Source organism: Eretmochelys imbricata, chromosome 7 (assembly GCF_965152235.1).
Source record: "Eretmochelys imbricata isolate rEreImb1 chromosome 7, rEreImb1.hap1, whole genome shotgun sequence".
NCBI lineage: Eukaryota > Metazoa > Chordata > Testudines > Cheloniidae > Eretmochelys > Eretmochelys imbricata.
This window is the reverse complement of record NC_135578.1, coordinates 20,373,861-20,398,956: the sequence shown is the minus strand read 5'-3', so window position 1 is coordinate 20,398,956 and position 25,096 is coordinate 20,373,861. Positions and strand designations below refer to the sequence as shown.

At 43.2% G+C, this 25,096-nt stretch overlaps 1 protein-coding gene across 1 annotated transcript in view; it reads right to left on the bottom strand.

The window, feature by feature from the left end:
- Positions 1-22,938, bottom strand: part of GRIP2 (glutamate receptor interacting protein 2) — a 142,758-nt gene extending 119,820 nt beyond the window's left edge. The window contains exons 1-2 of the mRNA XM_077821466.1: positions 22,885-22,938; positions 18,731-18,853 (exon numbers count right to left, since the gene is read on the bottom strand). Coding sequence (XP_077677592.1) covers positions 18,731-18,853; positions 22,885-22,938 — 177 coding nt within the window. The remainder of the gene's footprint in view (positions 1-18,730; positions 18,854-22,884) is intronic.
- Between the last annotated feature and the right edge of the window lie 2,158 nt (positions 22,939-25,096).

Below are 25,096 nucleotides of genomic sequence, written 5' to 3'. Positions count from 1 at the left end.
GTTTTGCTGGTATAACTGCATCGACACTAGAATTTTTGCTAGGATAACAATGTCATAACCAATGTTGTACCGGCAAAAAAGTTTCTAGCGTAGACCTGGCCTAAATATTTAAGATCTCTGTGGGCTTAGCAGTGGCGTGTGGACAAGTGGGCTTCACAGAGGGAAGCCTAAACTTTCTGCTGGGATTGAAGTGCAGCAACATCTTTATTGTGGCATGAAGGCAGCTGTTTTGTGCTCAGACGCCTTACACAAAAGATTTATAATTAGTAACACACACACACACACAACATTTTGGTCCACAATTTGTGTGGGTATTTTTTTTCAAGTTCTATTTGACAATAGATGTAGTTAGTAATTGAGCTGAAGTTTGTAATTAAAAATCTTTTCAGACGGCTATTAATGTTTTTGCAGTGGAGAAACGGTCTTTAAAAATGTGCTATACTTGAAGCTTTCTTTTTAAGAAACAAATATAATTAGAAGCTGATAATTTGAGGAAGGTTGCAATGAAATGGACATTAAATCTACAATAGATTGCTTTTTAAAAGTATAAATTCCCTGATATGTTTACTGCCGCCATCAAAATGATCAGCTGTTGAAAAAAGGACAATCATAGAGGATGTGGGACGAGGGTAGATGAAAGAATAAAGATGTTTACTCTATGGATACTGGCCAATGCATATAAACACTATGCCTACTTGAAATTGTTGCCGGCAATATTTAATAGTGGAAGTGAACAGCTTGAATCTCTTCCAAACAATAATAATTTTTTTAAAAAGTACACCACAGATGTGGAGACCAATTATGCAGCCGAAAAAAAGTGAAATATCTTCATGTTGTCAGGTATGGTTACCAGAAACATTAGTATGAGGCATCAATCTCAACTGTGGCTGGATGAACCAAAGCAATAGTAAGGAGAGCTTTGACTTGTGATAATCTACACATCCTCTACCTCTTGACATTAACTTTGATTGAAGTGTCCTGAATTAAATAGCTAACCAACAATACTCCTGTACTGATGTATGTGTAGACATGCCTATCTTAAAAAAAAAAAAAAAAAAAGAAAGGTTCTTGCTGAAACTGGATGTCAATTAGGATCTTTTAGCTAGACAGAAATAAAAGTGAATTGAATACTAAATGAAATACCAAAAACCTTTCACATGAAATTCTGCATTCTTAGCACTCCCAAAATTTCCACTAACTTTTGTTAAAATGTTGGATGTGCAAAGAATGCAAGATTAGGCCCCACATCTTATTTCAAATGCTAAACTGAAGACAGTACAACTTCAAGATAGCTTCATCACAAAACCAGATTCCATGGTCCACAGTAAAACACATTTCCCAGTCTAGCTTCTTGAGAATTACATGCTATTACACCTGGATGAAAGCCAGTTGAAAGGCCATTAAGTCTAAGTAAAAGAGAGATTTTTTTCTCAGAGAGAGAGGTGGTCCCTAGAGAAATCACTCACCAGCCATCTGTTTAAAATTTAGTTTGCACTAACTATTGGCCAACAGCAACCAGGAATATCTAAATTTGCATATATTGACACAGAAACATAAAAACTCTTAAGTTTATACCTACCATTTCTTGTCTTCCCACCTTTGAAATGTTGCAACCAATCACTGAGCACCATCCAGTCTAATGTAAAGTTCACTAAATACAGAATATATTTTACACAAACAACAGAGCTGAGGGTAGAAGCGGGCAGAGAAGCAGCTTATTCAAAACATTGATGTGGTCCACTGCTTCATTGTTGTGAAGAACAGAAGTTTGCTGCCCCATGCTGATCCAACCCCCCTTCCCCACTCCAATCCTATAGCAATGATCCAAACCCTATAGCAGCAGAATATTGTCATGGTCTGTCAATGAAAAAATACACACAGTGTTTGGAAAAATGTAAAAATATGTCACTCTATAGTAGCATATCCCAGGAGATTATTGGACAGCAGCAATGTAGCTATCTTTGGAGAAACGGCAAGGAGAAATAAACACTTATTGCATAGGAGACACAGAACCTGACCACATATGAACTCATATTAACCCAATGAAATGCTTGGGTTAGGACCGGTTCATAAGAAAATGATCCAGAAACTTCCAGCGAAAAAGATGAGGTTCAAGGGAGTTTGGGTGACCTCCCCCCACATCCTTGTTTTTCCATTTACATAATGTGGCTCTATGGTTTCACCTGGGACTAGAGTTCCAAAATTGCCACTTATTGTCTCTGTCATGCTAGAAGTGTAAGAAATACTGGAAATCTCAGAAGAAAGCCAGTTAATTGTGAGACTTTCCAACCCAGTTTTGAATAATAAAGAGGTTCAGACAGTTTAGAAAATGAATCCCAACCTCGCCCAGTTTGCCCACCTCTCCCTGTATATTAGTAACAGGAGTTCCTAGCTGGTTACCTAACCAGCCACCACCTACTGTAATTACTCCATTCTATTGGCACAGAAACCACACTTAGCTAGCTGTGCTTATTTAAAATAGCTGAACACCTATGGGTCAGATTCAGACCTGTTAATGGGGAGAGCAGATGCAATCTGGCTTTACATAGCTAAAACTCTGCAACACACAACCACTAATTTTCTTTCCATGAGCAAAAAACCTTGATCTTTAAAGATGCCTTGTATCCAAGAAACCTAGACACAGAGCCAGAGGACAAGCATTTCTGTATTGCTCTATTCATTATGAGCAAATTCCACCAGCTAGTCTTAAAAGTGAATTTATTATCAATAAATGGACACTGCATGATAAATTGACCCATCTAATAGGCAGTTAGGGCCCTTGCTTCACAAAGACATACAGGGTGTTAGAGCACCAAAAGGGAGAGTATTTTAAGGGGCTGCTTTCTAAGACCCCAATCTATTTTCCTCATCATTAAAAGGGAAATAAAAACTATAACTATACATTTTTCCTCCTTAAACAACAACAGTCACAACTATTGTTGCCCAATAGCAACAGCCATGTCTGTGGGTGGGAGCAAGAAGGGAACTGAAGAGGGGATGCCTCCCAGGAGTGTGATTGATGGGGAAAAAAGGGGCGTGCTGCAGTGATCCCTAAATCTGACACTGGCTCTTGGAAGTTCGAGGATTACTCATTTCACATGCCTTCCAACCATCCCCAACTAGGCTGGAATGCACATTAAGATAATAGACTCTTATTCAACACCAATCCTTCTTTACATTACGGTAAGTGGAAGATCAAATTTTAATAAAAACAAAAACACGCCCCCCCCATCTCCACACACACACAGAAACACTCAGAAGCCATAGGCCATTTGGAGTTACAATGTTCCTGCTGAATTCAAACACAGGCTGCACTAATCAAATGGGGGCAGAAGTGGCTTTCCTCTTTCACATGCATAACTTTACCCAGGGAAATTGTGTGTAAGACGCATTTAAGCAAATAGAGGATAGAATTCATCCTGGGACAAACTCCACTGGCCTCCTGGGGTTTACACCAGGTATGGAAGTACCAGCCCAGCTTCCCCTAGTTGATCTTGCATTCAAGTCATAACGCTCAACTTGCGATAGCTCACTTTTTGGGCACCCTGCCCCTTTTAATGCCCTCCTGTGGGCCCCATAAGAATTGCATGCCGGCTTTCACATGGACAAAAACACCCACTGCCTGGGGCTGGTTTAATAACAAACAGTTCTTAATCTTCAGGGTCCCAAAATAAAGCCCAGCACCACACAAAGGTCCATACTTCGCTCTGGTGTCTTCTCTCACGCCCAAAGCTCCTCTTCTTCTGTCCCAGTGTGGTCTCCCAACCTGTCCTCCTGGCTCTTCCTATCTGGCACTAGCCTGTGGGCCCCCAAATGTCTATACCCCCAAATTTCATCCAGGTTACCCACAAAAGTCTCCTGTTCCCGGGCTGCTTGGTGTCACAACTCCTTCGGTCTCAGGATCTTCCCTGCAGGAGTTCTTCACACTCCTTATAGTCTCTCTATACTTTTCTAAGCAACCCCCATGCCTGCTGCTCTTCATAGGGCAATCACCTTCATCTCTCCCAGGTGCGACTCATTGTGTAATCAGGGCTGGCTAGCCCCAGTCCTCCAGCAGTGAGCCACCCTGTTACAGAGAGACAAGGTAAGGAAGAGAGTCAAGCTTTTGAGTCTCTCTCACAACAGAACTTGGTCCAATAAAAGATATTGGACTCACCCACCTTTTCTCTCATATCCTAGGACCAACAGGGCTACACCACCACAGCATATCCTGTTAGAGACATTCAACTTTAAATGGACTAATTTAAAAAACAAAAAACCAACCACCAAGAATGTTCTCACAGAGTACTCTTACATAAAACAGCCTAATTTATTGTCAAACATTTTCATCGGTTTTTCCTCCCGGTTCCCTTACTGAAATTTAGACATGTCTTTTGGGTGGATTGAAGAGCACTACCACCAAATGTGTTCAGGCCCACCTCTCTCCATCCCCTTGCCTTCCTCTCTATGCACTCGCCTGCCTGCTGGCTGTGCAAATTCAGCTTTGGTGCTGCCATTCCTGGAAAACGTTCCCTTGCAGGGCATGGAGAAAAAAAGGGAGCATGAGTACACCCTCCAGAGCAGGGTGAGAGTGAAGTCATCAGGCAAATGAATGAGATAGGAAGCGCAACTGCTCATCAGCAAAATAATGGAGCGGGACTATGTGAAACTGACAAGTGGGCATGGTAACCAAACCAGAAAAGCTTTCTCTCCCCATAGTTGCTGTCAATTATAGTGATCTTGTGGTCACTTTTAACAATATGGAGTAAACTTTTTCAGGTAGAAAATGTGCTTTTAATTAGAAATGACAATTTATAAAACAGTCATGGCAGAGGCGGAGTAGTTTTTTGTACATGTGTGCCCCACTATTAAAGAGGAACTTTTACAAAAGCCTCTGGGGTCTGCACATTCCAGTCTGATAGGTCAGATTGTTTTGTAGGACCAGGCAAAATTATTAACTTCAAATGTGGGCCAAAGATCATAAATTATAGGATATAACTCTTGTGCTGGAGTTGCAGCTACCATGAAACCAGTGCTAAGAACCTCCAACAAGCAACTGTCTTAAACAACTTCAAAGTGTCTTCCAAGTTTTTGTGTTTAAATTTTATTTCACCTTTAGTTAGAGGAACAACTAAATTAGAAGTTTAAGATCAAATTACAATTTTAAATAATCAACTGTCCAAGAGTTAATTCCCCAACTTCCCCTCACTTAAAGATCTTTGTAGTGGGAGGACAGGTTCTTCTCATTCTGATAGACGTGGCTTATGTGGGAGGTGTTTCTCCTTCTACATTGCCAATCTGAAGTGGGGAATGAGACTGGCCTGATGTTAGTACAGACCCTGCATTGTTGTTTATGCTCAGTGCAGAGCTAACTGGAAGAGGAAGCACTAGTTTGAGTGACAGGGCTTGTTCCCAGCCCTCCTTCCCGACGTGCAATGACACTACTGTTCAGGCGCTAAGAAATCAACAGAGCAGAACTCAATTTACTTGTGCTCCATAGAAAATGAGAGGTGTTTGTGGGAGAGGGTAAGTTATGTCTAGTATGGAGCCTCAGAGAATATCCCCCCACCCCAAACTGAATATCCTGTACAATGTTCTGGTACTCAGAAGCTGACTGCCGTCTGTCTCTGAACATGAAAGTTGCATTGTTTTAATTTGATGCAAGAAAAGATGCTAACATTGGAAGAGCAGAATATATTGGAAGACTACAGGAAATGACTCTTGAAATTAAGGAACAAAGCACATTTAATGGGTAGCTCTGGAGACAGATTGTACATGTGCATAGAAATGTAGGGTTGGAAGAGATTTAAAGAGGTCATCTAGTCCATTCCCTTTGCTTAGGCAGAATTAAGTGTCCCTAGACCATCCTGGAGAGGAATTTGTTTAACTTGTTCTTTATAACCTCCAATGATGGAGATTCTACAATCTTCCTAGGTAATCTGTTCCAGTGTTTAAACTATCCTTATAGTTAGAAAGTTTTCCTAATGTCTAACCTAAATCTTTGTTGTTCCTCCTCAGCCTTTTCCTCTCCTCTAGGTGCTCCTCCCTTATCTTGTTCTAATGCCTTGGGCTGTCCTCTGCTCTCAACACAGAGCTGCACAGTAGTATAAGAAGTGTTCTCACCCTCCCTGCCAAACGCATTATTTTCCATCTGTCTTGTAGCATTTCTCTGGATTCCATAGCACTCATATGGATATCTCTCTGCAAAGAGTTGGCTCAGCTTGGGCATCGGTGTGGGGCTGAACTCACCAGTGCCCTGAGGCATTTCTGTGCTAGCCTCATAGCATAAAAGGTCTGCAAAGTAATCCATTAAGCCTCCCTAGGAATACCCTGGATATGGGGGAGAGGCATCCCACCTTCCCTGAAAGACCTATGGCCAGTTCTACTCCTACCCTCAGCAAAAATACAATATCTGCTGGTCCAATCTTTGCCCTGTCCCCCAGTTGCCAATACAATAAAATCCACTCATTCTATGGTCTTTCACCCTAGCTTTGTGTCTTGTGTAAAGTACATTTTTATACAGCCCAACCTTAACTGTCTCCTTTTTGTATAGTGTGGGTAGGATCTTTGAAAGCTCTCAGCACTGACCTAACGGGGCTGCCATTCAAGTCACTGGGAGCTTAACCATTGATTTCACAATTAAGCTTTTGAAAAATCAATAACCTCATGCTGAAGTGGATCCCAGCAGCTTGTTAGATCCCTACGTGTTCAAGGCCATCTCCCCTGGAGACTTGGAGAGAGAGTGAGATTTACATTAATTGTTAATTTACGTTAAGCCCGAAGCCCCACCGACCACCTTCCCCAAGCCCCCATGTTAAGCCCTACCCCACCCCCACTCTGCCTCTTCCCACCTAGTTACCACCCTCCTCCCCCAAGCGTACCCCATCCCTGCTCCTCCTGCACCCTGTGGAACAGCTGAACGCGGCGGGTGCTGGGAGGGAGGGGGAGGAGTTGATTGGTGGGGCAGCAGGTGGGCGGGAGGCACGGGGGGGGGGCAAATGGGGAGCTGACTGATGGTGGGTGTTAAGCACCCACCAATTTTCAGCACCGATGCCTGAAGCATATATAGAGCTTGCATATTATAGCAGCTTCTTTTGGAGCCTAAGACTAACGTGTGTACGTGTGTACGTGTGTACGTGTGTACGTGTGTGTGTACGTGTACCTGCTTTAAACCTTGTAAAGAACTCATTTCTTTTTCCTAATTAACAAAAATGGTTAGTTAGTTTATTATAAGACTGGCTACAAACATAGTCTTTGGTGAGAGAGCTGCGGTGTAGTTGACCAACGGTAAGTGACTGGTCCTCTGGGACTGGGAGTAACCTGAATATTGTGATTTTTGGTGTAAGGGACTATCACAAAGGCAAGTTTGCCTGGGTGGCAAGATAGAATCATAGGACTGAAAGAGACCTCAAGAGGTCTTCTAGTCCAGGGGTCCTCAACCTTTTTCCTTCTGAGGCCCACTCCAACAAGCTATAAAAACTCCATGGCCCACCTGTGCCAAAATTACTGGTTTTCTGCATATAAAAGCCAGGGCCGGCGGTAGCAGGGTAGCAAGCAGGGCAATTGTCTGGGGCCTCGGCTTCACGAGGGGCCCTGTGGCGTAAGTTGCTCGGGCTTTGGCTTCAGTCCCAGGTGGCAGGGCTCTGGGCCCCAGGCTTCAGCCCCATGCAGTAAGGCTTCGGCTTTCTGACCTAGGCCCCAACAAGTCTAACACTGGCCCTGCTTGGAGGACCCCCTGAAACCTGCTCATGGCCCCGCAGGGGGCCCCAGACCCCTGGTTGAGAACCACTGATCTAGTTCAGTCCCCTGCAATCAAGGCTGGACTAAATATTATCTAGATCAGCCCTGATAGATGTTAGACATTGGAGGTTTTTTTTAAGAGCAAGTCAGACAGATCCCACAACCTCCATAGGCCATTTATTCCAGTACTTAACTAACCTGACAGTAAGCGAGTTTTTCCTAACGTCCAACCTAAACCTCTCATGCTGCAATTTAAGCCCATTGCTTCTTGTCCTAGCCTCAGAGGTTAATAAGAACAATTTTTCTCCCTTCTCTTTGTAACAACCTTTAGACCAGAGTGCCGAAGGGGACTGTCTGGGACTCCATCTTAAGGCTGGTGCTTGAGGAGTTCATACTTGATTGGTTGTGTGTTCTATACTTAGATTTCACCAGTTTGAGGTTTGTGCCCTACTTCTTAACAGTCTGCCCTGAGGCCGATATGTTCATGAGCTACTCCAGACAGCTTGACATAAAGAATTGGTAAATTCTTTTTGGCCACAGTTCACTTGGACTCGTGTGTCTCTTTGGATATCTTGGGGGAGGTATGTGTCAGAGTGGGAAACAACCGAACCGGCATTTAATTTAACACTCCAGTTATAACTTTCATTGTGGCATTAAGCTGCACATCCAGAGATTTGGTATGTGAGTTGCTGGCCCAGTCTGGTGTGCTATATATTCTGCAGTTGAACAGATGAGTACTAGAATTGCTGTTCGACATGCGTGCACCTTGGCATCCCATATTGTGCATAAGAGTTTTTGAACGAGGCTCCTTCTTTGTACGTCATTCCAGATGAGCTTTTTTTTTAAAAAAAAAAAAAAAAGTCAAGGTTCCGTCCAAAGTTATACCCTAATACGTCGGAAAAGGCTTATTTCAGACCCAGTGATCCCAAAAGGTGACATGAAGTGGTTTCCTGGCAGCTTTGTTATTTAGGTGAAAGGCTATTACTGAAGTTTTGGAGGCATTGGGACAGAGCTTCCAATATTGAAAGTATTCCGCCATTATCTTGGAGGTCAGTGGAGAGGATGTTGCCAATAGTGGTGAGGTCTTGGATTCATACTGCCAGAGTGATGTCATCAACATAAATGAATGTACGGGAAATTGTGTCAGGTGAGTCATTAATATGTACACCACTGAATCGGTCTCCCAACGATGCTTGTCACTTTGGCCCAAAATTCTTCAGGAATTCAGGATAAATACAGTCCTTGCCAGCAGCTTTTCTGCTTTTAGTGGCTAGAAGAGACTCATTTATTTCTTCTGTAGCAGTGATTTTCAACATTTTTTTCATTTGTGGACCCCTAAAAAATTTTGAATGGAGGTGCACACCCCTTTGGAAATCTTAGGCAGTCTGTGGACCTGCCCAGGGTTCCATGAACCACTGGTTGAAAACCACCGTTCTATAGCATATGGAGATGATAGTGGTGAAGTTGCAGCTCTTTTCTGAACTTCCTGTATAACCATCTTATCAGTTTAGGTCTTTGAATTATGAAGACCACCAACAATAGTGGTCATTGCTTTCAGTTGATGGTGTTTTACGGAGTCAGTAGCTCCAAGCTTATGGAGGAATGCTCAGGTTTTGCAAACAGAATGAGGGAAATCAAGATCCTCCACCGTATCATTCCATTTTTTCAGATGAGCATAATTCAGTGACTAGTAGTCCTTTTACACTGAATGACATACTATTATTGTAATAGAACGGATCAGGAATTTTGCATGGGAATGGATTTTCAAACAGAAAATGCAGTTTCTACATGAAAATTTTGATTTTCCATCAGGAAAATTGAAATGACATTTAATTTTCAAGTCAGTTTCAAAATCAGAATATTTCATTTAACTGATTCAAAATGTTTTGTTTTGAATCATTTTCACAAAACATTAGACTGCCTTATAGGAGAGGTCATTTGGGCTCCATTCTGTCTAATGGATTGTGCTCCCTAGAGGACTACATCTCCCATAACGCAATGCAGAGTCTCCTCTAACTGAGCTGTGTGGTGCATTATGGGAGCTGTAGTCCAGCCAGGGAGCTTGGCCCACATGGGAGAATGGGGGCATCAGGCTCCCAAACTACAACTCCCATAAGTTAATGTGCCACAACGGGAAAATGCAGTTTCATATTCAATTAACTCTATATGAAGCATTTCAGGACAGTCCAATAAACCAAAATTAAACACATTTTGATTTTGGAATGTTTGCGTGTTTTGTTCCCATCAAAAATTCCCAAAACAAAATATTTCAACTTTCTTAATTGAATTTTTTTTCATGGAACAAAATTTTCAGAATTTCTGAAGTTCAACTTTTCATCCCAATTTGGGACAAAAACAAAATGTTGAAGTGTCAGAATTTCTGGAGGGATGGAAATTCCCATTTTCACACTCATCTCTAGTTGTAATTTGTAACAGATCTGTGACCCCTAAAAAGGCAGTTGTGACTGCTACATGTAATGAGAATTCAAGATTTCACAACAACAGCACTCAAAATCCTCCTGCTGAAGGAGCATAAGTCCTTACTACTGGTGCTAAAATAGGATCTCCTTTAGCTATTAACAGTATAGGGCCTAGGATGTGAAGCTGAGACATCCTAATTCCATCCAGCGGAGGGCAGTAGCTCAAACAAATGTACAAACAGTTCATTCTAGTTTCAAGGGCAAGTACTATCATTAGGCAGAATTCAAGTGCACCTCTTCCTTCAATTTACACAAGAACTCTGCTTTCCACTTGCAAGATTTCCCCTGGCACCACTATCTGCACAGGGACACTGTGCCAAATCAAATGGAAAAATGAGCGAGCAGGTCACCACTCTTAATAGGTGTCACATAGTTTCTTTTCAACGACTAGCAGTGTAACAATGCATTAACGAGAAATGAAACACCATGTTAACATTAATTTGCATAGTATTAAACCGTGATGCTTTGCTTTTCTATTCTCCTTCCAAACCTTCCTGACTGGCATATGAATCAAAAATGAAATTTAATTGCCAGGGTATTCAGCAAAATCATTGAGTTTCTGCTTAATAAAGCTTCATTTGTACGCTGGTGCATCAGACCTTCTCTCCAAGGTGCTATATTAACTAGTGCAGATGTAAAATATCTTGCAGGGTTTATTTTAATAAGCATTTCAACAGAGGAAAAAGAAGGAAGGCCAATAGTGAAGTTTTACAGAAGAGCAGGAAGAAGTAGAAACTAATACCTGCCTTATGGTAAAAGCAAGCAACACACAGCAGCTTAAAGAGCATTCACATAGAATCACAGAAATGTAGGACTGGAATGGACATAGCTAGGTCATCTAGTCCAGCCCCCTGCACTGATGCAAGACTAAGTATTATCTAGACGATTCCTAACAGGTGTTTGTCTAACTTGTTCTCAAAAACCTCCAATGATGGATATTCCACAGCCTCCCTAGGTAATTTATTCCAGTGTTTAACTACTCTTTCAGTTAGGAAGATTTTCCTAAAGTCTAATCTAAATCTCCCTTGCTGCATTTTAATCCATTATTTCTTGCCCTATCCTCCGTGGATAAGGAGAAAAAAAGTGTATCACCCTCCTCTTTATAACAGCCTTTTATGGATTTGAAGACTGTTATATCCCTTCCGTCTACTCTTCTCCAAAAGAAACAAACCCAGTTTTCTCAGTCATTCCTTGTAGGTCATGTTTTCTAGACATTTAATCATTTTAGTTGCTTCTCTCCTAGGTCAGCCCTGCCGCCTTGTTAACACACAGGGGAAAGATGATCGAGGATTTAAAACCAAAAAAACCCACAGCCACCAGGAGTCTAAAGCCTTGCACTAGTTACTCCTGAGGGCATTCTGCACCAAAAAATTAAAAATTCTGCCCCCTCAAATTAAAAATTCTGTGAATATTTAAAATTCTGCAAAATTCTCCAAATTTTATTTGTCAAATAAATGTGGAGTCGCCAGCATAGCATTGGGGAGCACAGGCCACTGGCTGCACAGAGGTGGGACGTCACTGTGCAGCTCCCCCATGGGACACAGACTCAGCGGTGCAGCTGCACCCAACCCTGACACAGTGCAAGGACTGGGCCTTCCCCAGAAAAACCCCAGGGCCCTGCCCTTCTGTGCCAGGTGCACCAGGTGTGGGCAGGCAGGCTCAGCAAGGCAGGATCCAAGTATGGAGGGGCTTAGTGGGGGGAATCCAGGTGTGGGTTGAGAGCGTTCTGTGTGGGGCAATCTGGTGTGGACAGCTCAGTGGCAGATCTGGATGCACAGGGGCTTGTTGGGGGGTTCTGGGTGCAGGGGGGTCCAGGTGAAGGTGGTTGGGGCTCAGCAGGGGTCTGTGGGGGAAATAGAGCTCAGCAGGGGGATCCAGATGCTGGGGGAGTGGGGTGGGGATCCTGGTGCAGCTGGTTGGGGCTCAGTAGAGTGGGGATCCTGGTGCGGGTGGCTTGTTGGAATGGTCCAGGTGCAAGGGGAGTGGGGCTCATCAGGGGGATTCTTGGTGCAGGGGAGGGGTGAGGCTCGTTGAGAGGGTCTGGATGCGAGGGGGTCTGGATGCATGGGGGTTGGGCAGATGGGGGAAGCAGTTCCCTGTACAGTGATCCTGCACCCATTGCTCCTCAGCTGCAGGGGGAAGAAAGCATAGGGGTTGGGGGAGAGTTTGCAGAGCTTCCTACAGTCAGGGGAGAAATCTGGGGGTGGGTCTGACATGGACCCGGACACCATGCAGGGGAAGAGGAAATCCCGTCCTCCCCAGCCCAGCCAAAACTAGCAGTTGAGCCCAGCACAGGGTAGGAGCCACCAGCCAGGTCTTCCCCAGTCCCACCCCCTGCCCCAGCCATTTACCTCTCTGCTGGCTGCCCTGGGCACCTGAAACATATTGCTGGGGAGGGTCTCATAACCACTCTTGTGGCTTCCCTTTGCGTCCCTGTCAGAAAGCCATTTTTCTGCGGGGAACCAAAGAAATCTGCAGGGGACACATTCTGCACGTGCGCAGTGACGCAGAATTCTCCCAGAAGTAGCTAGTGCACACTCTGTTAGGTGGTCTCTGCCCCCCCCAAAGGTAATACTCTTTTCTATGAGTCTGCATCGCACCACTGTGTAAACTAAATACAAAACAGAGGTTCTAAACTACAAGGTAGTCCATGGAACTAATTTCAAGAGCAGGAGCATTTGTCCAAGACAAAAAGAGCTAATTCCATTTTTGGGTAGTTGACTATGGCGTATAACATTTCCCTGCCATTTCAAGCATTCTTCACTTTGTCTCCTTAATTATGCAGTATTGCTGCATACTATTAAAACGGCTGGTCATCTTCCACCACAGGCAAGGCACTGTTTCAGTACCAGGTGAAGGGATTCCTGGAAGAAAAAGTTCTTTAACATCCAAGGTACTGAAGAATTTTACATGTATAAGTTCCTGCAGCTGGCTTGGAGAAAGTAAAACAGGGAGATGCAGTGAGAATATGGATGCTGAAGTCATAAGGCTGGATTGGCCAAAGTATCGGCACCAAGCCTGTGGAAAAATGTGGTCACATCTACTTAGTTTTTGGAGCTTCATGCACAATGGCACATTTGTGCCAAGTTTTATCGTCATGATCCTTTTACTGTGTAATAATAAAATGGCATTGGGAGATTGCATCTTTTAACTGGTCTAGTCAAGAGCCTGCCCCCTCCCAGCCCCAAAACTAGAGCCTAGTAAGAGTGAACAGATCCATCAGAATGTTCTCAAGAACATCTCACCTGTGAGAAAGTGAAGGGACATGAATATCCTTGGTATAATGGTTCAGAATAAACAGACAGACCTGACCCAAAGGTGCTGTCCCAACAGCTCACTATAGCTATTCACCATTCATGACACAAGATTTCCAACATACAGGTACACATCACTACACAATTCATCACCAAAACTGCGCTCCCACCCCTCAAAAATAGGCCACAGAAACTAAGCTACCCTATTGATGCTACAGTTTGTCCCTCCAGGTCAGGGACCATTGGTAAGAGAGTATACACATGCAGAGCTCTACAGAAAAGCTTCCAGTGTGGCTGGCAGTGATATACCTGTCCCAAGTATACAGCCACATTTGCCTTCAGTCACTAAGGCTGTCAACCGGACACCTTTCATATGTGCTAAATTTAAGTGAAAAACAAAAAGTTTGAGTCTCTGAAATTTTCAATCCCATTTAATATTTTGTGACAACTTGTTATTGGACCAGATTTCCACAACAGAAAGCATCATCTTGTTAGTTATAGGAGTCAAGCTGTGGTTCCTGAAGATATCAAAATGTTAAATATCAAAATATATTTCTGTACTGAAGTCTCAAGGAGATGCTCTGAGAGCCCTAGAACGCTCACACATACCTCCCACCCACCCACGGCATGTATGTAAATATCTATAAAATTCCGTCTGATAAGCACAAGGCACACGTTTTGGAACCAGATCTGAATGTTTAGAGCAGAGCTGAGACAAGGCAGAACCTAAATCCATATAAACTCATCCTCTTCTGGCTAGTGACAGCAAGAGGGGGACATATAGTCAATGAAGGCAGACTTTGACTCAGTTGCCATCCGTGGCATTGCACGTTGGTGGTAATGGATTAGCATGAGTTTTAAGAGGCCAGAACATGGCTCAGTGATTCAGCTTTCTTTTACAGGGAAAGGGAAGTAGAGAGGAGTAATGTGGAGAGTAATACAGTCTTCTTATCTGAGGACTGCTAGTGATAAGGATGTAAATGACTAGAAATAAAAAAAAAAAACCACACACAGTCAATAATAGTATTTTTAAAAAAAATCTGGAAATTTTAGGCTATTATCTTTCCAGCTGAAGAGCTGTAATTGAAAGAGACTAATCTTCCAGTGGGTTCATGAAGGGTTTACAAGCTAATTGTTCTCTTTTTGTCTTTAGGATTAATACTACGTTCTGTGAGTGGAGCCACAGCAGATGTGCAGCCTTTGCTCTCTCTAATCGAAATGCCTGTAATGCCACAGATGTGCCCGATGCCGTACAGTGACATAATAGAATCTCTCTCTCCCTCATAAAGTGGCTGTTCTGAAATGAAATTACAACCGTCTTCATAAGACAACAATAAGTCCCCTTATATGGGGAGGGCAGATGGGTGAGAGGAGAGAAGATGATATGTCGGGAACGTGGGACAACAGATGAACATCCCCTTCTCTCCTTTCCTGATATGTAGTTTGTGTCATTTGGAAATGGACACGATGGGAAATTATCCCATGGAAATCAGTTGCCAAACTCCCATAGATTTCAGTGAGGTTGGGATGACTGTTACGCAGAGGTTTCTCCTACATCCAGTAGGCCTAGTTACAAACCCTGAACATCAACAGCACCTGACAGGAGATACTATGAGATAACAGCAGAGGGAATACGTGATTTGTAAAGCTCTTTTAAAAAACAAAACAACCTCCCACTCCAACATCTGTTGAACTATCCAGTTCAATGGAGACTTCTGAAATATACCAAAAGTCAGTGGGAAAGGATTCAAGCATTCTACTTCATTGCAAATCCCATATGAGAAAGGCACAGCTACTACCAAAGAGGAAGGGCTCAGAAAAGTTCTGGATCAGGCTATTCGGCTTTTTGGTGTCTACTTCACACAGGACTGGATTTAGAGGCAGGCAATCCAAGTGACTGCCTGTGGTGCCAGGTTTGGGGGCGCTGGGCTCTCAGGCCGCCCGGCTGCCAGGGAGCGTGGCCAAATGTGCCTGGGGAGAGGCACAGGGAGAGAAGGACAGAGCCCCTCTCCCTCCTCACCCCCAGCAGGCCAAGCTGGAGGACATTTGACACCCCCCTCCATGTTCCCTCTACATGTTGCCTCTGTTTGCTTATATATGGCATGAATAAATACAGGAGTTACAGATCCTAGCGTGCAAATTTATCATCTTGTAGGACAAATCATGCAAAGTCACAAAATGGGCTACAAATGCAATACAAAATAAGGTATTCAAAGGTTTAACAAATCGGGGAGGGGGGAGAAAGAGGTGCGACATTTGGTCTAGGGCCAGCCCTGACTCCACAAAATATATAAAAAAAATAGTTTTGATTCTAGAAGGAGAAAGTCACTTTAAAAACTTTAACCACTGCCCGAAACAATCAGTGAAACAAAGATGAACAGTCCCTGGCCCGAGACTGCAGTTGTCCTACATCAGGCCTTTCACTGCAAGGAAGATGGAATATAGAGAGTGTTCAACTGACAAAGAATTTCTGTTGCCATGTCTTCTAGAAAGTCTATCATGGTAACCGTAGTGAGCAACATCCCTTGTCTTTGCAATAAATATTTTTTATTCCAAGTACAAAAGAGTAAGCAGAGATGGAAGGCACTCCAGCATCACAGTGATAAATGATCTTATTAACCATCTACCTAGGTCATGAATCTTAAAGGGAGAGGAGGAGATACTTTCAAAACACCCTATTATCCTAAGGGGCTACTTTTTCAGAAAAAAAAATGCTTGGCATTTGTGCCCATTGATTGTGAGGTCTTTTTTTCCCCACATGCAATCATTTGCACATGCACTCAACCAATTACGTCTCCATTTGCACAAGCCACTTAGGCACATACTTAGGCACCTTCCATTTTTGCACATGTAGTTGTTCCCAAATTTTAGGGCAATATTTATACAAGAGCCATTTCCTTGGCATGTCGTCATTTCCTGTGCTCCTTTTGTCAGCATTTCCTAGTGTTTCTTAAACAACTCCTGCCCCCTGCAAAAGCCAAATCTGTGTGGGATTTTTTTCCCCATAGCAACACACTGATGTTAGAATAGCAGAATAATATACCAACAGGCACATAAAATATAAACCCTAGCTTTCATTCTGGGTTAGCAAAAGCTTCTTTTGGTTAGACAACATTAAAATCACAAGATACTATTACAAGTGAGCATACACAGAAGAGACAAAAGCTCTCACAAAACAAACATTGCCAGGTTTTATTACATACTCAGAGCTTTGCCTGGGTTACCAAACCTTGGCAAACTGACGGAAGTTATTTAAAGAAAAATGGAGGGGGTACCCTGGCAATTTAGCTTTGCAGTTCTGAGAAAGTTTGTGTCGTATCTAATGCAAGTGGAATAGATCAGGGATTCCCAAACCGTGGTACTCTGGGGGGTACGCGGGAGAAACTGTGCAATGGTGGATTTTATTTATTAGTTTATTTCTTGCATTTTCACAATAGGCTCCTCAGATGAAGCGTTAAAACTCTGTGGGAATTTGTTATATAAAATACGGTAGTTAATTTACTTCAAGATCTACCAGTGAGAACACAGAGAGGCTGATGTACAAAGCCCTCATCTCCTATCACTGTACAGCATGGGTACAGCTGCCCAGCAACTGTCCAGTCTAACTGAGCTCAGGACTTAGAATCTTTTTTGCAGTTGTGTACACGTCGCACTATAGCTGTACGTAACAGTGAAATATGGACAGATGGCTAAAGACAGGTAGCGTTAAGAAGAACATACAAAATATCAGTGATGAGAAGGGTAGGGGAATGCAGGCAGTGGGTAGATCTGAAATGGGGTACATGGGCAGTGGAGTAGATATAGAAGGGGATATGCAATAAGAAAAGTTTGGGAACCTCTGGAATAGAGCAAAGTGAGCAAAAGTGCAAAACATACTTGAACTGTACAGGGAGCCCAGAGGAAACAAGATGGACCCGTTTCATTTGCGCTCAGAATCTAGCTAACTCCTTGCATTGGCTTGCATCAGCCAAGCTATGGCAGGTTTTTTTTGACTTTTGGGGTGCTGCTGGAGGATGTGAAGCCATTAACCAGAATGGCTGCATTTGCTTCCAAATACTATTTTTGCTCCCATTTTTGGGGGGACAAACAGCAGGGAATTAAGGGTTTGCAATAAATCCTGTATACCACATGAATCTCTCCATTCTTCTAAACAAAAAGCTGCTATCCTGTCCTGAAATCAGAGGGTACAGCAACCACTACTAATACGTACACAGCATTTTCACATGCAGCTCTCCAAGCACTTTACAAAGAGAGGCAAGGAGCATTGTCCCCATTTTATAGATGGGGAAAACAGGCACAGAGGAGGATAGGACTTGCCTAAGTCACAGGAAGAGGCAGTAGGACGACACAGGTCTGATGTCTCCCAGTCCTCTGTCCAAAATATCAATATCCCACACCTCTGATCAGGAGGCCCACTGTAGAGTACTAAGCAAAATTATATTTGCCCTCAAAAGATACTATCATCACAGAAACTTTTTGTTCATTTTGAGAAGGATAATGTATTAGATTTATGCTTCAAATCTATACAAGTCCAACAAGCAACAGTTTCGGTGACACAAGACCACACTCTGCTATTAATTAGTTGCCAAGACCTGCTGTGAAACTGCTCAGCTACATGTAAGAATTGCTGGGTTTGAGGGTTTAGTGGAGGGAGAACTGCACGGTTCCTCTGTATATGGATAGGGGATGGTTGGAGGTGTCTTAAGCAAGAAAAAAAAATAAGACCAACAAAGCTTACAGATGTGCTGAACTAACAAGCAGTCACTAAGCCATTGTGGGGAATATTAATGCTTCCTTACAAGATTTCAGGTGCACACTCTTCTGGAGAGGATTGTGCGCTAAGCAGATGGAGAAGCAGGTGTAATTGCCTGTAGAAATTACAGAATATTTTCCCCATAATTTTCACTTGAAATTAGTGGCTCGTTTATTTGGAAATACTATCATTTTTCCCTTGGGTTTCTCAAGGGGTTCTTTTTGGGAGCAATAGTTGTTCTTTTGCAAATCAGTGCTGACATTTAAATTGCACTTGGATTGAAACTGCATAAAAACCCACCTTCACTCCTGCTAGAAAATCTCATGGAGAGACGCCCGTCCATTGTAATGTATTCCTGGCATTGCATCAGAGGTGTTTCTATGAATGGGTTGAAATTTTCTACCCAAAAACATTTTTTTCCATAATGTAAAATGTCTTTTGATGAAATATTTGCAGTGTTCAACAAAATGAAAAAAACCCCACAAATTCTAGAAGTTGGTCCTATAAAATCTTATCTCACCCACCTTGTCCATGTCATCAAGAGAGACATTTTCGTTGGGGGCCGGGGAAGGGGAATGCCTCAGCCAGCTCTGGTGAAAACTATTTGGACTCTCTGCAAAGCGGACTGTTTTTGTAGTGTTTTCAACCTGCAGTGGAGCAAGCAATACCAGAAGTCTTGGAACAGCACCTTGTTGCAAGATTGTTGGTCAGATTTTACAGACTGAGGTGGTTTAGATGAGCAATCGAACTCAACTCCAACCCTTTGATGAGAGCTCTCACAAGATGGGACTACACATGCTGATTCCCCCATAGAGGAAGTTTATTGTAAAAGCTTACCATGGTCTTGCTCCAGCGTACCCATTTGGCATGGCATCTTTCCTGTCACTTCATCTAGCATTGGCCTTTTTTCTGGCCCTTTACATAATCTCAGAACAGTTTGGGCCACAGGCTTCCTCTGCAATTCCAATCATCTAGAAAAAAAACTCTCCTGAATTCTTGTAGTTCATTGCCCCGCCCGCCCCCGCCCAACTCTCCATTTCTTTATAAACTCATCTTAAAGATCTCATCTATTCTCTCTTGACCAGGCCTTTCTGCTGCCCTCTCATTGTTTTTCTGAAAAATGCATTACTGTGATCATTCAGTTCCATATTCTCAGAGGGTTGGTTCTAAAAGAACACATGCCCTTGCACACCCAACTTAATTACGTGCAACCACCAGTGCATGGGCATCTGGATTTTGCATGCCCATGTAGTTACGTATGTCCACCCCCCCCCCCCAATCAGGTCCGTACATTGCGGGGGTGGAGGATGCCAGCACCTAAATTGGGCACGCACTTTTGACAATGTGTGTGTTCTTTACACAACTGCCTTAGCGTATGTAGGTTATAATATACACGCTCTCCTCTATAAAGTGTGTTGGGATATACCAGTTGGTATGAAAGTGCTTTACAAAGCAGTGCTATCTTATATTAGGTGGGGGGACCTAGTAAATGGATTTGGCCAATGAAGTAGTTTGAATTTATGCAAGAAGTAGTTTTCTTCCTACTCCTGGGAGGGGAGGGGAGGGGAGGGGAGGGGAGGGGAAGAAGTCAAATTTAGGGATGGCCAAACTAGTTTTGAAGGAAGAATCATGACCCCAAACCTTCACTCCTTTTAAGAATCAGACCTGTAAGGATCTCAGATATTCCCCTTGCCCTCTCCTTAATACAGGTCTACATATCAGCATGCCACTTCTTTTCTCAGCTGGAAATCTCCAGGGGAAGAAAGCCAACAGGAAACAAGCCTTCACGGTTTGCAGAATCCTGAAGTTCTGAAAAGCAGCCAATATTTTCAATGTGTATTTGAACTGAATGCCAAGAACTTGCTAAGGGTCACTCATCACTAGAGAGAATTCTGATTGTAGAGTCACTCCTCCTTCCTGATGCATCATCAAAATGGGGGGGGGGGGGGGGAAGAGGCGGGGAAGGATGATCACACACAGCACCCAGGTGTTGGTGGGCAGGAGGAGCCAGCCACACATGATCCTGCAATAAACAGTCATGTCAAAGGATAGCAAACAGCTTAGGGCTCTGAAAGGGGCTTGTATCTCTCCACAGTGCTGGCTGGGTTCACCAGATTCACTCTCTTGTCCAAACAACAGGTTATTTGGCAGGATTTTACAGACAAGCAAGAGAAAGAACATAATCCAAGATGAAACAGGCCAGATCAAAGGATTTCTGCATCATTAAGAGCAAAATAGGCTAAAGCACCCTAGCTCAGTGGCTCTCAACCTTTCCAGACTACTGTACCCCTTTCAGGAGCCTGATTTGTCTTGCATAGCCCCAAGTTTCATCTCATTTAAAAACTACTTACTTACAAAATTAGACATAAAAATACAAAAAAAAAAGTGTCACAGCACACTGTTACTGAAAAATTGCTGACTTTGATTTTTACCCGTATAATTTTAAATCAATTGGACTATAACTATTGTACTTACATTTCAGTGTATAGTACATAGAGCAGTCTAAACAAGTCATTGTCTGTATGAAATTGTAGTTTGTACTGACTTTGCTAGTGCTTTTTATGTAGCCCATTGCAAACGTAGGCAAATATCCGGACGAGTGGAAGACCTGTGGTGTCCTGCCAGGGATACATGTACCCCGATTGAGAACCACTGTCGTAGCTCACTGAAGGGCAGCGTGCAGAGCCCAGGCTTCTTCCTTACTGCAGGAGAATCAGACTACGTCTACACTAGCACTTTTGTCGGTATAACTTAGGTCACTCAGGGATGTGAAAGAAAACCTAGGTTACACGGACAGAAGCGCCGGTGTGGACCCTGCTATGCCGGCAGGAGAGCTCTCTCCTGTCAGCATAGCGTGGCTACATGGGAGATCTTACAGTGGCACAGCTGCACTGGTACAGCTCGGCCGCTGTGGTTGCACTAGCTAAATACTCTTCTTTATTTGCTTTTAAAGACCTTGGTGTCCTCAGCACAAACCCTTCTGTTCACAAAGTTAGGAACCCACAAACCCTGTGCAATTCGCAAAGGTTAGGAAAAGAATAGATTTCCTTGACCAGATTTTCCCCCCCCCACCCCCCCCAGCTTGGAGGCAGTCTCAAAGCAGCAAGATGGCTTGTGTGTGTTTATCCAAGGCTTCCAGTTCAGTTACCATAGCAACACAATGCAAATGTAATCTAAGTGTTTACACAGCACAGATGATTTATGCCAGCCCAGCCTTGGTAAATAGCTGAAGAAGTGGGTGGTGGTGATGACGAGGCTACCTTGGTGCTTTAGAACAATCTCAGTGATTTATCCGGACAGTTTTGCCCTCCCCCACCTGACACTCCTCCTCTATCTCAGACTCTCCAGCCACCAGAGAGCTTTTAGATCATGTTCACTCCCCAGTCTATAGATCAGAGGGTTGCCTGTTAACTCAGCCAAGAAGTAGGATAGTGACTGCTTTGCATAAGCTTGGGCAGATTTGAAGCTTAAAAAAAAAAAAAAAAAAACCACAACCAACCCCATCTCTATAAAATTATCTTGGCTACCTAAGCTTTTGGAAACATCTAGTCCAGACAGCACCTACATGCTTAGCTGCCCTCTATCCCAAGAAGTGGGTAAACACTTTGAAAAAGGATAAAGCTGCATAAGAACATTAAAACAGGACAGCTTTGCTTGCATAGTCTCTAAATATCCACTTAGAATTCCTTGAAAATCCCTTTGGAGTGTCAAAGTCATTATTGCTGATGTGACCATAAAGTTCCCATTCTGTAGCTCTGCTGAAGACTTTAACGTGTGGGAAGCGGAAAATACAGTGTTTGTTCAGAATGGTTTCTCCACTGAGCTTGGCATGGTCACAATCTAAAGAAGTGGCTAGCAGCAAACAGGGCTTGTTACTCCACGTAAAGGGTTGAGGTAACATGCCTCTGCCTCAATGAGACAGACATTTGCGAACACAATTGCCACTTAAACTGGTGGTAAGCTGTGTCTTGTTCATGCAATGCTTTAGAGTCCCTTAGCTGCCTAAGGCAAAGAATTGTCTACAGGCCCTCATTGGCTTCAATGTCACAAACTGAAATGAAGGATCATATCAGTTTATGGGGCAGACAAGCACAAAAATAACCTCATTCCATTAAGGCATCTAAACAAATTCTCCAGCAACAGTGTTTCTTCTCGCCACCAGGAGATTAAGACAAAGGTCAAACACATCTTGTTGCCTGTGTGGATATCTTGCAGGCCATTGTTGCACATAACGATTGATATGAATGGTCTTTGTTCATCTCAATTATGGACAAATGTCATCGCACCCCATAATGACATGGAAGCAATAAATATTCCATTAGGTACCAAAGTGAGTTTCTTCCTTAAGGTAGAAGTCTCTTCCCCCCCACATTAGGCTGAGGTCTTGTGATAGCAACTATCTTGACTGATACCAGGGATTGAACCAGGGACCTCCAGAGCTAACAGCATGAGTCTCTACAGCTTGAGTAATAAGCTCTGTAGTTAGGAGTGTGTTACCACCCCATCATCTATGGATAGGGCACAGAGGGAGACGAACACACACAGATCAGTAGGTTTCACTCTCTCAAATTTCTCTGTAGACTAGGAAAGATGAACTCAGCCATGGCTTAAGAGGTTGAGCATCAGTAATAGACTGTGTAGATGTGTTCCATCTCACCCACTAATTTTTCTACATTACCTGTTTCTCCAACTCTTTCCACAGATCAGAATGTAACATTGATATGGCCAGCATGTTCCAATTCTGGAATCTACTATTCTGTTTAAGATTTGTGAGGCAGATGCTCCACAATCAGGAAGGTTCAGAAAAAAGTTAAAGTAGAGATGGGCTGAACTGCTATGTTTGAACTGAATCCAGACAAAAACAAACACCACTCCCCCAAACTTTTCTAAGATTCATAGCTGGAGTTTTGATTCAGGCCCATTTGTACCTAATCAAAGGATGTCAAACATGCATAGTGGGTGTTTCTCAAATAATTTTTCTTGTTTTGAGTCTGAAAATGTTAAGCAGCTTGACTGTTTTACCAGTAAAAAAAGAAAGATCAAGAAAAAGATTTTGAATAATTTCAAATGCGAACTAGGAATTGAGCGAATGGTTTTGGAGAAAAACAACATAACTGAACCAAAAATTTTGATGTCTAGAAAGAATTTGGTTAAAGGTTTTGGCCTTTGACTTATACATGCCTCTAAATTTCTTTTTTTTTCATCCAAGTCCAGAGGCAGAAATGCAAGAGTACTACAAGGAAAAGCTCATCTTATGATCGTTTGCTGGACAAAGTCAGCAAGTCCTAAAAATATTTGCAGGTCACCTTACTTCCCACCCGATTTCCTGAACCGAAAAAAGCCTGAGAGAGGCCTTCAAACAAACACCGTGATACTTCAAGACCTTACTGTTGAAAAGTTTTGAAATGCTCAAATTGTGATTTTAAGCCGGAGGCAGCACACTCACCAATTCAGTGTAATTCAGAGATTTTAAAGCCAAAAAAGGACCATTGTGATCATCTAGTTTGACCTCCTGCATAACACAGTAACAGGCCAGAGAATTTCCCCACAATACCAGAGGCGCTCACATACCATCATAATGAACACAATGCAAATGTCTAAATAGATACACCGCCTCTTCTAGGATAGCGCAGGGGATTAGTATTGAGCACAGTAACACCTGCGATCCCTGCTACAAGATACCAGCCAAATACCTGGTCTGTGTTAGGAAGCTTCCCTCTAACAGAGGGATATGCTTTTTAAAATTCTTGTTCCTCCTGACACCTCCACACCCTTCATGTCTCAGGCTTTCCCTTCCCTTGGGCTACGTACAACATTCTGCTAATAGAGGTGGAATTAGCCCATCTGACTCAGGACTGCCAGCTGCTAGTACACACCTGTACTTACGAGGGACCTCATGGGCTGAAATAGACACTTTATTGTCATCCCTGAATGTGATTCTATGCGCGCTCACTCCAGCTCAGTACCACCCATAGTTGGAGTCCTGGGCATGAGGAGGATGGTAGCACTTGGCATTAAGCCAACAAAAGTCGGGATGCTAGACTCACCTAGCTTTCTCAGGGACTCCCATTTTCCCCATTCCGCCTCTGCTAACGGCTTACGGCAACAAGACCACCGATTTGTTATCATGCTGTCCTCCATCAACCAGCCTCCCCAAGGGCAAAGCTTGATTTGGCTTTCAGAGGCCAGGCACCTGCATTGTGCTTCCTCCAGTTTTAAAGAACTAGTGAAAGCCTCAAAGCCAGCAGGTTTTGACAGCTCCTGGGGTTTCCCCCTCTCCATTCCTCTTGCATTAACGTTTTCAGCTGCTGAAAAGATCCCCCTCTACATTTCCCCCCCGCCCACCATGGGAGCATGGTGCAAAGGCAGTTTATATGTTAAAATCAGGAGTGGGCAAGGAGAGAAAATGTGTGGATTGAGGCGAGAGCAGATTAATGGCCTCACATTTATGACAGTTTAATAACAGAGCTGTCACAATAGGAGAGATTTACTAATTGCAGCGTCGTTTTCTACTGGGTTCCCATCATGCTGCCATTTACGATCACTCTGCAGCTCTTTCTAGACCCCTCTGGGGAAAAAAGGGAGGGGGCCCGCTAGAGAAAACACCCACATCTCTTATTCACCTAAATTTAGGAAACAATTGAGTTTCGTTACAGAGGAGTGAGTATATGAGGACAGCAAGGAGAAGGCTTTGACCTTCCTACGTGCTCCAAGGAGCCAAATTGCAAGTACTAGGACAATCAGAAAAGCCTTACACTTTCATCACAAAGGCCAACACACACATGAAATTCAGCTGGTCTTAGGAACTGAATTCAGGGCAACTGTGCAAGCCTTTCAAATGGGCAAGCCCCACACAGGTTTAGAGGTGACCCACCAGGTCTTCCTCTAAC